Consider the following 17,395-nt stretch of genomic DNA (forward strand, 5'->3'; position numbering starts at 1 on the left):
AGGATATTCCTACAGTGTAGAAGATAGTCTCTCCTCTCACCTCTGAATGAGAATTACCTAGCTCAAAATATCAATAGTGATGAAGTTATGGTTGAGAAAACCTGCCATAAATAATTTTTCTTCGCTGGCTATTCTGATCCACCTTGTTTCAGGGTCTGCATATCAGAACACATTGAAAAGGGAGATGGGAAAGAAAGAAAAAAGAAGATATTGGATAAGAAATTTTTTGTCGGACATGGTGGGTACACCTGTAATCCCAGTGACTTGAGTGGCTGAGGCAGGAGGATTGCAAGTTTGAGGCCAGCCTCAGCAACTTAGCAAGACCCTCTCTCAAAATAAAAAATAAAAAGGCCTGGGGAATGTCACTCAGTGGTTAAGTGCCCCTGGGTTCAATCTCCATTACAAAGAAAATTATTTTTGTGTGTGGTATGGATTGAACCCAGGGCCTCACTGCATGCTGGGTTAATTGTTATGCCACTGTCCTATACTCTAGTTCAAGGAAATTTTGGAAAGTTGGAGAAAATCACTTTATCCCATTTGTTCAGTGTCGTCTTAGTTTAGTACCTCTAATTTAGAGTTCCAAAAGCTGAAATGTGAACAACACCATTTTATAGAATATATCAGAAAAGGGAAAATAACTCCGTCAAACATTGGCATACTACTAAGGGACAGAATCTGGAAGAACAGACTAATTATTATATAAATGCCTTTATTGAACTACTACATTGCTACCAGATTACATCAGTTTTTTTTTCCAGAGTTAGAGTAACATAATGATCTTGAAAACTATAGCAAACAGCTTGACAAAGCAAGAGTACATTAAATCCTACATATATAATCTTACTTTTTAGTGACCACAGCTTTTTGTTTTAGGTGTAAAATTAAAAAATATATCGTACACTTAGCATAGTTGGCCTACCGAATCCCATTTAAGTTCTGAATGCACTCTCTCCTCAAACAACATTTTAAAAATTTAAAGAGAGAGTTTTATGACACAGGTTTCCAAACAAATAAGCATATGTGGAACTAAGTGATTTAGACAAAATATTTCTTTTGTTTACATTTTGAGTGTGAAAGGAAAGATGAAATTTTGGTGTACATTTTTCCTCTACCTATAATGTATGTTTTTTACTTACTTGAAGACCCCTTTAAAAAAGTAGCAAAATCAGCAGTCTTGTTGAATGTAATCAAAATATTCTTAAATGTACAAAAAAGGATCATGTAGAAAGAATACTGTAAAAAGATACTGATTTTAAGAATAAAAGAATAAGAAAAGCTTCTATTACATTCTGCACAGCCAGTTACTTCGGCAAATTTTCACTACTACAAAGCACAGGATACTCACATCCAAATACTTTCTGACCATAGTTCTTGAATAAGAATTAACATAGTGGATGGAAAGCAAAATGACCATCTAATAATATTCATATCCAATCATCTAAGCAAATCTCAAGAGATGGACATTCTAAGAGGGAAAATGATACAATAGAGAGAAATAACACACAGCAATGGAAAACATCAAGGGCAGCATTCTAGGAGGAGAGAGTAAAATGTTTGGCTATGAGCACATTTCAGGTGTGCCTGCCTGACAAATCCAGCTTTGACTGTGGGAAAGAGGAGCTGTTTTTATTAAAACTCTTCCCACTGAGGGCTCTCAGGATGAGCTAGTCTTGTTAATCAAACTAAGTCTTTTAAATGACAAAGAACCTTACTTAAGCCATGAGCACTTCACCTGGAAATAGCTGACTTGCTAATCATGCACCTGGGAACAAGGTTGGTTTTACTTAGGTTGGTTATTTTACACTCTCTTCATCCCTCTGCCCATCAAACATGCGAACACAGTCATGACCATCTTGGGCTTTACTTCCACCAGGTCTTCAGGGAGAGCATATACTCTGGCTCCAATTCTTCTAGCCATTGACACTGCATACCTATTTATTGAGGAAACAAAAATTAAGATTAAATTTTTTTTTTCTTTTTGGTACCAGAGATGGAACTCAGGGGCACTCAACTACTGAGCCACATCCCCAGCTCTATTTCATATTTTATTTAGAGACAGGGTCTCACTGAGTTGCTTAGCACCTTTCTTTTTTGCTGAGGCTGGCTTTGAACTCATGATCCTCCTGTCTCAGCCTCCAGAGCCACTGGGATTACAGGCATGTGCCACTGTGCCCAGCAAGATTAAAATTTTTGTCTGTCAAGGACACCATATGAGATATGTTTCCTGTCATAAAATCACATATCTGGGATACAAAAAAGCTCCCACTGAAAGAGCCTACCAGAATGATTACTTTTTTTTTTTTTGTTTCATTTGGCTTTGAGTTCACTTTTAGGTTATACCAGGGTTTTTTTTTTTTTTTTTTTTTTTTTTTTTTTGTAGTAATGCTGGAGATTGAACCCAGGGCCTTGTGCATGTGAGGCAAGCACTCTACCAAATGAGCTATATCCCCAGCCCTATACCATGTTTTTATGCTATATTTTCAGACTGATAATATTTATCCACTCCTTTCCTCTAATATGAAGTGAGAATTAAGCTTATAGCACTGACTTCATATAAAAATGAAATCATGCTGGGTACGGTGGCTCAGAGTTTGAGGCCAAGCTCAGCAATTTAGCAAGATCCAGCCTCAAAATAAAAATAAACCAGGCACGGTGGTGCATGCCTGTAATCCCAGCGGCTCAGGAGGCTGAGACATGAGAATTGAGAGTTCAAAGCCAGCCTCAGCAACAGCGAAGCTCTAAGCAACTCAGTGAGACCCTGTCTCTAAATAAAATACAAAATTTTATTTGTATTTTATTATTTATTTGAATTTGTATTTTTTGTATTTTATAGCTGGGGATGTGGCTCAGTGGTTGAGTGCCCCTGAGTTCAATCATGGTACCCCCCCTAAAAATAAATAAATAAAAATTAAAAAGCTGGGGATGTAGTTCAGTGGTAAAGCACACCTAGGTTATTCCCCCAGTACAATACAAAAAGAAAAAAGAAAGAAAAAAAAGAAATTATGTATGTGATTTGCACAATCAATGTTGATATTCTCATTGAACAGGTAGTGATGGATTGTCTCCTGAGAAACATGGAATGAAAAAACTTAAGCCAGATGCAAAAATTCAAGTTGCTTAGGTAGGTGTAGTGAGTACTTCCAAATATTCAAGGGAGATGAGAGAATCTACAAGGTATGGACAGAGTGCCTGGATCAAGGCCTGGAAAGGGCAGAAAATAAAGGGCAAAAGAACTGACATGTCTAGTTAGGGAAATTTGCAGGAACACATCTCAGCTAATCTAGAAAGCATTTCCAAAAGAAATCTTTAAAGATAATTAAAAATCAAGTTCCTGGAAAGAGCAATTCCATGAGGTTTTTTTTTTTTTTTTTTTTTTTTTTTTTTTTTTTTGGTACTGGGGATTGAACCCAGGGGCACTCGACCATTGAGCTACATCCCCAGTCCTATTTTTGTATTTTAGTTAGAGACAGGGTCTCACTAAGTTGCTCAGCACCTGGTTGTTGCTGAGGCTGGTTTTGAACTTGAGATCCTCCTATCTCAGCCTCCCACGCTGCTGGGATTACAAATTTGCGCCATAGTACCCAGCTTCAAGAGTTCTTTTTTTTAATATATATATATATATATATATATATATATTTATATATATATTTTAGTTGTAGATGGACACAATATCTTCATTTTGTTTATTTTTTTTAATGTGATGCCTCACACATGCTCCTCAAGCACGCTACCATTGAGCCACAACCCCGGCCCTTTAAGAGTTCTTTTTAATTTTTTTTTTTAGTTGTTGATGGGCCTTTATTCATTTATTTATATGTGTTGCTGTGAATCAAACCCAGTGCCTCAAACATGTGAGGCAAGAGCTCTACCGAGGAGCCGCAACCCCAGTTCCTCAAAAGTTCGAGAACCTTGAAGGTCAGACACAATACTAGGTTCTTGTATCTATTTTTCATTTCTTTCCTTTTCTTTTTCTTTTTTTTTTTTTTTGGTACTGGGGATTGAATCCAGAGGCACTTAACCACTGAGCTACATCCCCATTCCTTTTTTTAAAAAAATATATTATTTAGTTGTCGATAAACACAATACCTTTATTTTATTTATTTTTATGTGGTGTTGAGGATCAAACCCAGTGCCTCACACCTGCTAGGCAAGCACTCTACCACTGAGCCACAACCCCAGTACCCCATTCCTTTTTTATGATTTATTTAGAGACAGGGTCTTGCTAAGTTGCTGAGGCTGGCTTTGAACTTGTGATCCTCCTGCCTCACCCTCCCAAGCCACTGGGATTATAGGCATGTGCCACTGTGGCTGGCTTTTCATTTAATCTTTATGAAATCTGTAAAATAAAGTATTATTGCCCCCATTTTCTGATGAGGAATCTGAGACTCAAAAAGTGAGAGCATACAGTATTTGTCTTTCAGTGCCTGGCTTATTTCACTTAGCACAATATTTTCAAGTTCACCCATGCTGTTGCAAATGTCAGGATTTCATCCTTTTTAGTAACTGAATAGTATTCTATTGTCATCATGGATTCCAAAAAGCTGGTCTCAAAGGACAGAGTAGAATGGTGGTTATCAGAAGCCTCAGTATTTGGGGAGATGTTGGTCAAAGGATATGTAGTGACAGGAGAGAAAACAGAGTCCTAAATAGGCAAATATGTAAAGACAGAAAGTAGGTAACACTTTGCATAGTGACTACTAATGATTACTTGAAACTTCTTTCTTAGATGATGAAATTATTCTAAAATTGATTGTGGGGATGGCTGTACAACTTTGAATATATTAAAAATGACTATATACTTTCAATGGGTAAATTGTACAATATGTGAATGGTATTTCAATAAAGCTATTAAAAAAGTATAATAACTTTTAGCCAGGTGCAGTGGTGCACACCTGTAATCCTGGAGCTGAGGTGGGAAGACTGGACATTTGAGGCCAACCTCAGCAACTTAGTGAGGCCCTAAGCAACTTAGGGAGACCCTGTCTCAAAATAAAAAATGAAAAGGGCTTGGAATGTGGCTCAATGTTGAAGCCCTTGAGTTCAATCCCCAGTACCTAAATAAATAAATAAATCATGTTAAGACCTTTAAAAAAAGAAAATACAGGATTCCTTCAGGTGATATTAATCTTAAGCCGCAGAACCCTGAATTATAATTCAGATCTGCTGGGTTGCAAAACCTGTGTTCTTTCCACAATATTATGCTCTCTCCCTTACTTGGCATTATTGTGCTTGTCATCTTCTGTTAGATTGCCACTCTTAACGAGATCATAGTTTATGCAGCCTGGCTGGATAGCATCAATTAAATCCACAACTGCCAAACTGGAGCTGATCGTCTTGTCCTAATACAAAAGGAGAACAAATCTTTTCAGCATCTACAAATTAACAGGTGCTTCCTTATATGAAGTGCCTAAAGTGAAGCTCAGCAAATTAAAAAGAATTTTTCCATTGGCCCAATATTAATTCTTACAAAGTAAACAAAGGTTTTCCTTCCAAATGGTAGATAATATCTAGCAAATATAATATTTAATAGTCAAATATGGATTCTGACCTTAAAACTCTGAATGGAAGTTGATTTTCCAGCTTCACTCAATGTTCTGTTCACCCAGTTCACAATGATGTCATCATTAGCTTTGTGACCCTCTCCAAGATCCTCCAGGACATTGAGGGTATATCTAAAAGAAGCAGCAAAAAAAGAGGTCACAATGTACTTTATGAGGAAAAATGCAACATGAGAAAGATGCTTTATTTCCTTTTCTTTAGGTTTCATGGAAAGAGATTCACATTATATGAGAAAACATCTTAAGCAGTAGTGGCTTGCCACTCATCTACATGTTGCATTGATGGGGACAAGATCTAGGGGGCTTAAATGTGCAGGCACATTTTGTACTATTCTAACAGTGAGAATGACTTAAAATAAGCTGTGCTTTGGCTGGCACCCAGTCATAATGAATGCATGGGGATGTTCATATTTTTTCTGAGGAGTTCATTTATTTTTTTGATGATGGGTATCAAATCCAGGGCCTCATGCACATATGTGTGGTGTCTACCACTGAGCTACACTCTCAGTCCCTCCGACAACTTTTATTTATTGCCACTAAATGAGCCTTAAGTCTACATGTCATGTTTCCTATGAAGAAAAGGGAAGTGTCACAGTTTGGCTGCCTAATTTACAAAGAAGAATCTAACAACTGAACATCCAGCGTACATTCATGACTTAACTCATTTCAGAGACTAAATACAATGAAGTTCAAAAGTGTAGTCATTGGTATTTTTACTTATTAAAAATCCAATAAGAGCTAAATCACAGATCTGTATTACAGTGAAGCTCAAACAGTAAAAATTCTATACTATACCTTCTCATCAGCTGCCAGACTAAAGCCAAGGTCAAGGTTGGGTTCCCATCATTCAGGTCTTGTCCTCCAATGCCAACCAGGGAGAATTTAGCAGGATGCTTTCCTAATTCAACAGCATAATTGCAATTTTCTAGCTGCAAACATATAAATGTAAATGAATGGTTGATGGTTTTCATTTGTTTAATCTGCATATACATATTTGTGAGTGTGTGTGTGTTGTGCAATTTGCACACAAAAACAAGATGCAGTTCCTATTCTCAAGAAGCTCAAGATCAGGAGGTTTTTTTTTTTTTTTTTTCCTTTTTGGTGGTGGGGATTGAACCCAGGGCTTTGAGCATGTGAGGCAAGCACTCTACCAACTAAGCTATATCCCCAGCCCCAAGATGAGGAGTTTTTGAAACAAAATAAACACACTGAGAATAAAAACAGTCTGTAACAAAGACATGCACCAACTTAATTATCTACCTTTTTCATGTTGGCTCCAAGCTTTGGGTATGGAGGTTTATTAACCTTACTCCAGTCCACAGGAACTTTAATTCGTTCATATAGCTGTAAGATTACCAGGGCATCTTGCAGGTCACTAACAATTTAAAAAATAATAATTTAATTATTGTTTTCAGAGAGCTGAGCTTTTACTTTCCTGAAAAACAGTACTCCCACAGACAAACAAGATATATAAAACTATAATACCCAAGACTCATATTTTCTATCAATCTGTGCTGAAAATAGAGCTAAGACTATTGGATTCACTTGACAGTATGTCTTGAGTGTCTATTGTGAAGAAGGCAGTGTTCTAAAGGCTAGGTGCATGGGATAAAAATCCCTGTTCTTCCATTAGAGCCAAAGAAATAGACAATAAACAAGTACATGGACAGATATACTATATGATTTTTGCATGTATGTACTATGAAGGCAAAAGGAACTAGGGTTATTGATTAGAGAAAGGCAAATGGAAGTCAGGAAAATAGTAAGGGTATGGAACATAGTAAGAACATGAAATATATGTGGATGAAGAACATTACAGTACATAGAATTAAATAAGGGTATGAGCCATTATATGTGGGCAAATAATATTTCGGGTTGAGGAAATAGCGAACCAAAGGCCCTGAGGCATCATGGATGCTCTGCTAAAGTCATTCCCTGGACTGTTTCAAAATAAAGTACTTGTTTCCTAGGGTACCATAAAGATATTTATATGGTTCTATCACTTGTAGTTAATGATCATGTAAAGAATTCAGACTTTTGCAAGTTTGGAAAATGATGCAAACCACCATTCAACATTTTCCAATATAAATAATTGCTACAAATGAACATTTAGAAAAATCATTAGGGCAGTCAATATTTATGTAGCATCCATCCACGATGTTCATTACTGTTCATAATAGCAGTGGGATGGCTTACGCATAGAGATGGTTTACGTGGGGATTAACACCAAGAGAGTTCATCCAGTTACGGAAGGTTCTTTCTTCACGAGTTTCTCCTATTAAGAATATTTTAAAAATTTAGTTATTCATTAAACTTCTTGTATATGCATTTAGTATCAACTCATGTATTACTTTATTTTATTTGCTTTATTCATATCTATGTTTTTCTAATTTCTAAGCATTCTTTCTAAATATTCGTTCTAGATTCACGCTTTTTAAAAAATTTTGTTGAATTTATTTTAAAATTAATGAACGACCATGTAATAAACAGTTGAGCAATTTAGGTTTATAAGCTTTTACTCTTTTTTTTTGAGGTGCTGGAAATTAAACCCAGGACCTTTAGCATGCTAGGTTAGCACTCTCCAATCAAGTTACACCCCAGCCCCATAGAGGTTTATGAACTTTATATATATAATCTCCTTTCCCTCTAATCATTCTCCAATATCACCTCAAATCTGTATGTATCAAAGTAACTGATATTATATATACATGTATATATATATATATGCATATATATTTACTTATTTATATTTATTTTGGCATTGAGTATTGAACCCAGGGGAGCTTTACCAGAGAGCTACATCCTAGTCCTTTTTATTTTTTCTTTTGAAATGGATCCTCATTAAATTGCTGAGGCTACCCTTGAACTTGTAATCTTTTGCTTCAGCCTCCCAAGTAGCTGGGATTATGGGCGTGCATCACTGCACTTGGCTGATTTATTTAAAGTCCAGAACTTTATTGTAAGAGATCACTTGTATTCATCTCTTTTAGCAATTGCCAGTTTTTACTCAGCATTGTGTCTACTTCTACCATATTCTTGCTAAAGCAAAGTGAATAAAGAAACTTTTTAGGTTAGGAATATGATATCACAGTGGCCTCTCTGCTTCTACTCTATAGTCCACACATTAGCATTTGAGAAACAATTAGTTACCTTCTAATAGAGTCCAGTCAATATCCTGGTTCTCTGGCTTAGTTAGTGCTGGGTATTTATTAAACAGGTTAGCCACAAAGGCTAAGTTCAGTTTGGGGTTTCCACTGACGACATCAGCAGGGGTAACAAACTGTCTGCAACCTAATTTATCTGCTTGTTGAAGCATACTCTCAGCTCTCTTCAAATCATCTGTTTCCTGTCGAAGTAGAATAAGAAGACATTTTTTAAAAGACTATACTAAAAATAATGAAAAATTCCCTACAATCATAGGCTGAGTATACAATTGTACTTTCTTTTAGCTAACACATGGTACTTATTATAAAATTGTCTTGAATGCAAAAAAAGCTGGGGGAGGGCTCTGCAGGATATGCAGTACCTCTAAAACACACTAGGTGGCGCCAGATGATGTTTTAACTACTGAGTAGGTTTAACTCAATTGGGATAACATCTCTCATGCCAAAATGCATTATGAAAAAACCCAAATAAGAATTTTAAAAAGGAAGACAAAGAAAACATTATTCACATTTTAAAATTAGGTCCAAAGGAAGGTATACTGCTTAAAAAAATGAAGGACATTGAAAAACAAGGGGAAAAGAAGAGCAGAGAATCAGAGGTTAAAATGAGTGTTTGGAGAAGACTGAGGCACCTGGATGGTGGTGGGGAGACAGTCTCTGGGGTACAACCCTAAGGGAATATCACAGGTGAGGAGAAATGGAACATGATTGTGTAGGACCTTAAATGCTAAGCAGGGCATTTAGACTGAACTCTAGAGTCAGTGGGGGAATCCTTATAGGATTCTGAGCCGGGAATACACAAAGAAAAGTGTTTTAGGAAGATCAGTCAGGAAGGATTGGCTGGAGAAGGGCTGTATCAGAATCAGTATACTGGCACCATTTACCCAAGCCATGAGTCCACACCAGATCAGCCATCCCTGACAGCTCCCTTAATCCCTTCTCCCTACCAAGAGTGACCTGAGCCGAAGAGTTTTATATTTTACACACACAAAAAAATATAAGCATAGAGGTCAGTTATAAATTCAGTTCTGGTAAAGGTAGAGTCAAAGAGTTTGGTCAATGTAATCTACTTGGTTCTGCTGCATAATAGGGCACATATGTGGATTTTGTTAATTAGTAGAATGCATTCTGCTTCTAAAGGGTACAGAAAAACACAAAATTCTAAAATGTTGGGACCAAATAGTCTAGTCCATTCCTTCATGGGTGGGCAAAGTGAGATCCAATTTTAGGACAAAACTTGCCCAAGATCATTGAGCAAATTGGTGACATAACCAGGAAACATGGTCCCTGACAGTGATTCCCCAAATTTGGTTTCATGAATCAGGATTTTGTGAATGTATTCATATTACTCAACAAAGAAATATTACAGATGTAGATAGATTTTGAATATGTAGTCATTAAATCTATTACTGTGGTTATAATCCAAAATACTTGAAGGAGACTAGTCTCTAGTGCTTATTTTTGCATACTTGCTTTGAATATTTCATTCGTATAAATGAATAAATAATTATGGAACTCACCAATAAATGATCAAAATCAATCAAAGCTAGTTTTTCCCCTGAGTTATACATACAGTAACACTTAAAAAAAATAATGCTTAAAATTGCCAACATTATTACATGCAGTTATAAAAATTCTTTTTTAAAAAAATCTGTTTTTATTACTTCAACTACTGTCTGGTTCTAGTTTTTCTTTCTTTTAACAATTTTGTTCTGATTAGTTATACATGATAATAGAATGTATTTTGACATATTACACATATGTACAGTATAACTTCTCATTCTTCTGGTTATACGTGATATAGAATTACACTGGTTGTGTATTCTTATAAGAAATAGACAACAATATTGTAAGGCTGTAGAATTCAAAAGAGCACCTATACTTACATTGAAACCTGACATGTTAATATCTATCCGTGGTTCACCTTCCTTTTGTCCTTTTGGCGCAATTTGATTGAGAAGATGGAAATAGGCTTTGGAATCCTACGAATTAATTGAAAATGTCAGTGAGATCACAATTATAAAGAGTGAATAATATAAGGCTTGGGCCTTATAGTCTATCTTCTTATTTAACTGATCTTTCCCCCAGGAAAAATCCACCTATCTGGCCTTAAATCTATCTGATCTGTCTTGAATATGGATGAACTGGATTTTGACATGACTTTAAAATTTATTGAAATCACTGATACAATAATGCTAATAAACATTTCTGTACCTTCACTGAATTACTGAAGTCAACAAGCTGGATAATTAAAATAAGCATGGAAAAAAAGTAGTAGAGCAGAGATCCAGGAAGCATAGGGAAAGAGAAGATAAACAAGTTATATCATTATAAGGCACAATATATACCATAATGTATGGCGAAGAGATCTGCTATGTGAACAATATGTTTAATTATAAATTTAAATGAGAAACCCTTTAGTTAGCAAAATAACATTTACCTCTTTAGATTTGGAGTATACTTAAATAAACAAGCTTCTTTCTCTCTCTCTTTTATTTTTTTTAGGTGCTGGGATTAAACCCAGGGCCTCACACATGCCAGGCAAGAGTTAAATGTTCTACCACTGAGCTATGCTCCCATCCCCAAATTTCTCTCTTTGTTTTAAGCTCCTAGACTCTTATCTTTTGACTACATAAAACAAAATGAAGTTGTTCATCTTGGGGGTGGGATGGGTGAATTAGACTGTGTGGAAACTCTATAGAACACATCTTGGAAACCACTGTACTAGTGCAAATTCTAAGTTTCTTAACACACACGTCAGGTAAAATTCTGCCTCTCTGAAATACTAAAGGACAAGAACTTGAGTTCAATATTCCTTAATTCTGTCATATCTGAAGACTACCCGTCTAGCTGTGACAGTTTTCTATCATTGGGTCTTGAATATCCAGAGAGGCTATAAAGGAGTGTTTCCTCTATAGACTGTGTGCATCCTAATCCCTTGGGGAAGTTGCTCAGTATGTGGGTGACTGGTTCCAACCCCAGATCTGCCAGATATGAATCTCTCGTAGCTGCCAAGAAAGCTGTATTCTTCTTCTTCTTCTTTTTCTTTGTAGTACTGGTGACTGAACTTAGGAGTGCTGTACCACTGCAATATATCCCCAGCCCTTATTTTTTTCATTTTGAGACAGGGTCTTGCTGAGTTGCTGAAGCTGGCCTCAACCTTTCAATCCTACTGTCTCAGCTTTTCAAGTCTCTGGAATTATAGGCATATGCTATAATGCCTGGCAAAAGCTGCATCTTAAACCAGCCATGTAAGTAAATTTAAAACTCAGCATCATAAAAGACTCTTAAGAATGGGGATAATCAATGAGTGAAAGCCATTTCAAAGCAATTCATGAAATGTCAATCCAGATTCTATCATTTGTAGACAGAGGATTTACCTCTTAAGGAACAGTGCATTCCAGTTGCAAAAGTGCTTTCATTTCTAATTACTTACTAAATGTACATAAACAATTTATAATTTAATCCTATGCGTTTGAGAAGAACTGGTAGAGTAGACCCATCAGAGTCTGTATTTACTACCCTGAAAGGAGTTTTACAGTGGACAATTTGAACTTGAATATAGATAAAGTGGAAGTTAGTTTTTATATTACCAAATAACTATTTGTATTTCAAAAAATTCAAAGCAGGCTTCATTAAAAAAAATTTCCTCTTGTACATTTAAAATACGTCCTAGACCATGGATCCATATACAAATGGTTTTCAGGAACACATCTATATATCTGGCCAGATATGTTGTGTAAGTTAAAAGAGGGGAAAGGGTCATCTGTCTAATAATTTGGGTATCCTTTATTTTTGCTAATCAGTAGAGCTAGTATTCCACTGCTTCCTTTCACCACTGAACAAACTGATACGAACACAGGGTATTGCTTTCATAGCCCTGTCAGTGTTTCAGTGACATCTGACGAAGATCTTCAAGTTTGTTCCTTGGGTCTGGTCATCTGGAGTTTCAAGAGTTGAGTCAGTTGATAAAACAGAGCACCTGCTGTCTCCTGGTATCACAGGGGATTGGTTTTAGGGCACCTTCCTCCCCTGGACATAAAAATCTGAGATGCTTAAGCCCCGTATATAAAATAGTGTATTATTTGCATATAACCTACACACATCCTTCATACAAATAATCTACAGATGATTTAAGTGTACGTGGAACCCAAGAATATGAGCGTGTCAACTGTATTTGCTACGGCATTTTGTCCCTCTCCATGTGAAAAGTCAAAGGTTGTATGTGGTGAGTAAATTCTTCCTTTTCTTTTCTTTTTTCTCTACTGCTCAAGGTTGAGTAGTGAGTGCCACATTAAATTTGACAGAAGAAATATTCGAGGGGCTTTTATGCAGTAAGTATTGTATTAGAGGTGGGCTTTAGTAGGAAGGTATTGGGACAGGGGCTGAGGTAGGAGACAAATAAAAAGTGCTCATCATTCCCTCAAAGAACTCAACCTCTAAAGATGAGGAAATATGACATGGCAGAAGCTGAATAAAAAAGGTGACAGGAATCTTGAGGCACCTCCTTTCTCTTCTAGTCTTTACTACAGACATACTGTGGCCTGGGAAAGACAGTTAACAATAGAAAATTCACACATGACTGTTTTATACTCTTATGTTCCACAGTAGGCAAGTCAGGCATGGTGACGCAGGCCTGTAATCCCAGTTACTTGGGAGACAGAAGCAGGAGGATCAAAAGTTTGAGGCTAGCCTCAGCAAAAAAGACTCTGCCTCAAAAGAAAAGGATTGGGGATGTATCTTAATGGTAGAGTATCCCTGGATTCAATATCCCGTATGGATGCACAGTACACAGAATACAAAATATTACCACTATAATTCTTTGACTCTTTTCTACAAAATGACTTGGTGCTCATGCTCCTGACTTGGCTCAACCTCTCTACTAGAATCTTCCATTAGGAGGACTGGGGGTGTGGCCCAGTGGAAAAGTACTTCCCTAGCATGCCACAGACCCTGGGTTCAATCTCTAGCACTGCAAAAATAAATAAGTGAAACTAAATTAAAAAAAAATCAGCCACCAAGGCCAAGAAACAATAAGGCTTGATAGTATACTATTAGAATTTTTCCCTCAGTTAAGATGGGATGAAATCCCCCAAGATCTTATATCCTTCCAAAGTGTTAAGGCTTTTTGCATGGGTACCTTGATGTCAGCACTAAAGTTGTTGATTTTTTGCCAGCCAGAGTTTTCCAAATGAAAGTTTGCCCATCTAAGCAGAAGCTCTTCTGGAGACAATTTCATAAGCTCCTCCAAGGTCTCACCATCCCGAAGCAAAGCAGCTAAAGCTAGAAAAAAAAAATATATGATCAATATATGATATAATAATGGTCATGACAAATTCACTCAGTCTTTTGACACCCTAGTAAGTAACAAGAGATGCAAGAACCTAATTAAAAAATAAATATGTAAGTAGACAATTATTAACAAGCTAACTGGTAGAGGCAGTATTATGAGAATGCACACCAAATATTAAAGTAAGTTATATAATTTATTTTTTCTTTTATAATTCTTCACATTCCAAATAAAGTTGTAGATTTTAAGTTTAATATTTTCACAACATGTTACAGTTATAGATAAATTGTTAACACTTTTAAAATCAGGAATCTGGGAAGGATATTTAAATTTGGAACCTTTTACTTAACCTTTTAATTAAAGCAGCCTAGAAACACTATAGTACTTATATTTAAGTATAATCAATTAACTTGCAGGATTAAATTTATTATTTATTTTTGGTACTAGAAATTGAGCCCAGAGGTACTCTACTACTGAGTTTCATCCCCAGCCCTTTTTATTTTGAGACAGGGTCTCACTAAGTTGCTGAAGCTAGCCTCGAACTTGCAGTTCCCCTATCTCAGCCTCAAGTCTCTGGGATTATAGGAGTATATTACTATGCCCAGAAAAACTAAATTATTTCTGAAGAGGTCCAAGTAATAATTTTATCAGGCATACTTCATCTTTGATGGATTCCTGTCAATATGGCAGTTAGAGATTAAAAAAAAAGAACAGAGGCAAGATAGCTATTTGTATAAAACCTTCCTTCTATTCCCTACCCCATCAAATCAAAGGTTGCAAAGGATCAAATAGTCAGTCCCACATCTAGTACCTGATTTATCACATGAACCAATTTTTAAAAAAAATTTTGTTTTCCCCCTTTCCTTCAAATCCTTTAAGCAAGACTAACACAGCTGTGAAGAAGGCCAGCAAAAGTAGGAGCAGGGCCTACAATCTCAGCTGCTCTGGATGCTAAGGCAGGAGGATCACAAGTTCAAAGCCAACCTGAATGAGGCCCCATCAACAACAATAATAATAAAAGGATAAACATAGGACCTTTTGAGTGGATTAAAAATGTAAAATTGTAAAAGCACAAAAGAAATCTTATATGAAAAATAAGACTTGTTGTAAAAACTTAATGAACTTATTAAAAAATGAATAAACAATAATAGCATGAAAAATTAAAAAACAATACGACTTGGCGGACATTTTAAGACCCGTGAAATACTTTTAGATTCCCAAATGTATACACGTCCTCAAAGGTAATTGAGGATAGAGATGGTGATGGTAGGAATCTCTGGAATAAAATATGAATATTTACAGTGGTGTTCATTTTTTCTTCTCTCTTGTTCTTTCCAAGGAGGATGCAATCCAGGTCCTTGCTCATGCTAGGCAAGCACTTTACCACTGAGTTACACCTCCTGATCCTTAACATTTTCAACTCTAGAGAGAGAGGGTGGTGTAGCACTTTCTAGGATCCAATAACAATTTTATTGCATTTAAAGTATACATTATATAAATTGATGATGTGATACAAAAATGTATACCTTATGCTACTAAAATGATGTTTCTGGGCCTGGGGTTGTAGCTCAGAGGAAAGAGCGCTCGCCTAGCATGTGTGAGGCATTGGGTTCAATCCTCAGTACCACATAAAAATAAAATAAAGGTATTGTATCTATCTACAAATAAATCTTTAAAAAATGTTTCTGCTGGTTCAGGAAATGTGGGATCATCAAGGGTTAGTTAGAAGACTTTGGAAGAGGTCTAAATACATGATAGAATACAAAAGGTATCCAAAACCCTAACTGTCCATCTCATTCTACCATCTTGCCCCCAACCTCTGCCCAATTCAAAGTTCCTCTGTTCTTCCCTTGCCCTCCTTCCCCCATTATGGATCAGCATCCACTTATCAGAGGAAACATTTGGTTTTTGTTTTTTTGGGATTGGATTACTTCACTTAGCATGATATTCTCCAGCTCCATCCATTTACCTGTAAATGCCATAATTACCCTACGTATGGGTAGGATTCCACTAACGGTGTGACTCTACATCATGTACAACCAGAAAAATGAGAAGTTGTGCTCCATTTGTGTAAAAAATAAAATAAAATTAAAAAAAATAAGTGCACAATTGTGGACCTGAGGATGGTGATGACATGAGGGTTGTGTGGACACAGCAAAAAAGGATATCAAGTTCCTTAAAATCTGTTTTTGTACCTTTACTGTAAAATAAATTTTCAAGTGCCAGGCAAATGTTAATTACTACTAAAGAAGAGAATTATAATTAGACTGTTTTCCTAAATAACTCTATGGCATTAATGAATGTTAATTCTAATCATCTAATCACCTCAAGCTTGACAGTAAAAGCTCGACAGTTTGCATGATGAGAAAAAAAAAAAACACTAAACAATTTCCAAAATACTGTGCTCTATTACCTTCATTCCTGCTTAATTCAATGTCAGCGAACAAACCAATCTTAATGATCTGCCAAAGCAATCCCAAAACCAGATGAGGTTTCCCAGCCCGCAAGTCCTCCGCACCAATGTTCACAACATGACACCCGATGGCAGATGCAGAGTTCAGTGCCAGATTCAAGTTTTCCTGCAAGACAGCCAAATTACACACTTGCTTCTTGACCTTCCAATTTTCCTTAAGTGAAAATGACACTCAATGAAGAAATTAATAACCTATATTAACTTCACCCAGACTTCAGAGTTAAAAAGCACAGTTAAATCAGATCCCTGCCTTGTTGCTATTATCTTTTGCAGAATTCCATGGGAAGTTGACATGGTATTTTTATCTGGTCCCTTTTGAATTATGCTGACATTTAATGAAAAGGCTGAGTAACCAAAGTAAGCATGTCCATGTTAGCAAAGTGTTATGTTTTTAAAAATGTCTTAATGAGAGTTCAATACTATGGCATACATCCAAATTCTAGAAGTCATCAATCTCCATATCCCAAGGGGTGCTCTTGCTTGAGGGAATTTTGCTACCTAATAGTCCAGCATTTAATCGACGGAAAAGAAAAATGCTCCTTCCTTAAGCATGTCAGTTAATTAAGAGTTCAAATATTTTCACTTATTTCTGCAACATTTGAACAAATTATGAAAAGATCATAGGGCTTTGAAGTTAGTCAGGGACATAACCTTCCAATATTAACCTCAAGCAAGCTTGCAAATCTGAATTCCAGGTTACTTTGTAATATCCACATAATAATGTGGGGACTAAATGAGAGTTGTGGGGACTAAATAAGAGCACAGAGAGTACAGAGAACAAATCTGGACTCAGTCATTTCATGGAAGAGGCGAGAAGAATGCATACCTGAATGATAAAGGGTGTAAGTTTCTTCTTGTTGATTGCCCTTTCATCAATTGTATCAGGCACTGAAAGGTTGATCATTTTACT

The 17,395-nt window shown here is 36.3% G+C and overlaps 1 protein-coding gene across 2 annotated transcripts in view; it reads right to left on the minus strand.

Moving 5' to 3' along the window:
* Positions 1-692: 692 nt before the first annotated feature.
* Pls3 (plastin 3) overlaps positions 693-17,395 on the minus strand; it is an 85,908-nt gene continuing 69,205 nt past the window's right edge. For both annotated transcript variants that reach the window (XM_026410988.2, XM_026410990.2), the window contains exons 6-16: positions 17,312-17,393; positions 16,426-16,591; positions 13,863-14,005; positions 10,609-10,704; positions 8,709-8,904; positions 7,755-7,833; positions 6,819-6,933; positions 6,354-6,487; positions 5,549-5,672; positions 5,215-5,339; positions 693-1,931 (exon numbers count right to left, since the gene is read on the minus strand). In XM_026410988.2, coding sequence (XP_026266773.1) covers positions 1,799-1,931; positions 5,215-5,339; positions 5,549-5,672; positions 6,354-6,487; positions 6,819-6,933; positions 7,755-7,833; positions 8,709-8,904; positions 10,609-10,704; positions 13,863-14,005; positions 16,426-16,591; positions 17,312-17,393 — 1,393 coding nt within the window. In that variant the 3' untranslated portion in view covers positions 693-1,798. The remainder of the gene's footprint in view (positions 1,932-5,214; positions 5,340-5,548; positions 5,673-6,353; positions 6,488-6,818; positions 6,934-7,754; positions 7,834-8,708; positions 8,905-10,608; positions 10,705-13,862; positions 14,006-16,425; positions 16,592-17,311; positions 17,394-17,395) is intronic.

Source organism: Urocitellus parryii, chromosome X (genome assembly GCF_045843805.1).
Source record: "Urocitellus parryii isolate mUroPar1 chromosome X, mUroPar1.hap1, whole genome shotgun sequence".
NCBI classification, from domain to species: Eukaryota; Metazoa; Chordata; class Mammalia; order Rodentia; family Sciuridae; genus Urocitellus; species Urocitellus parryii.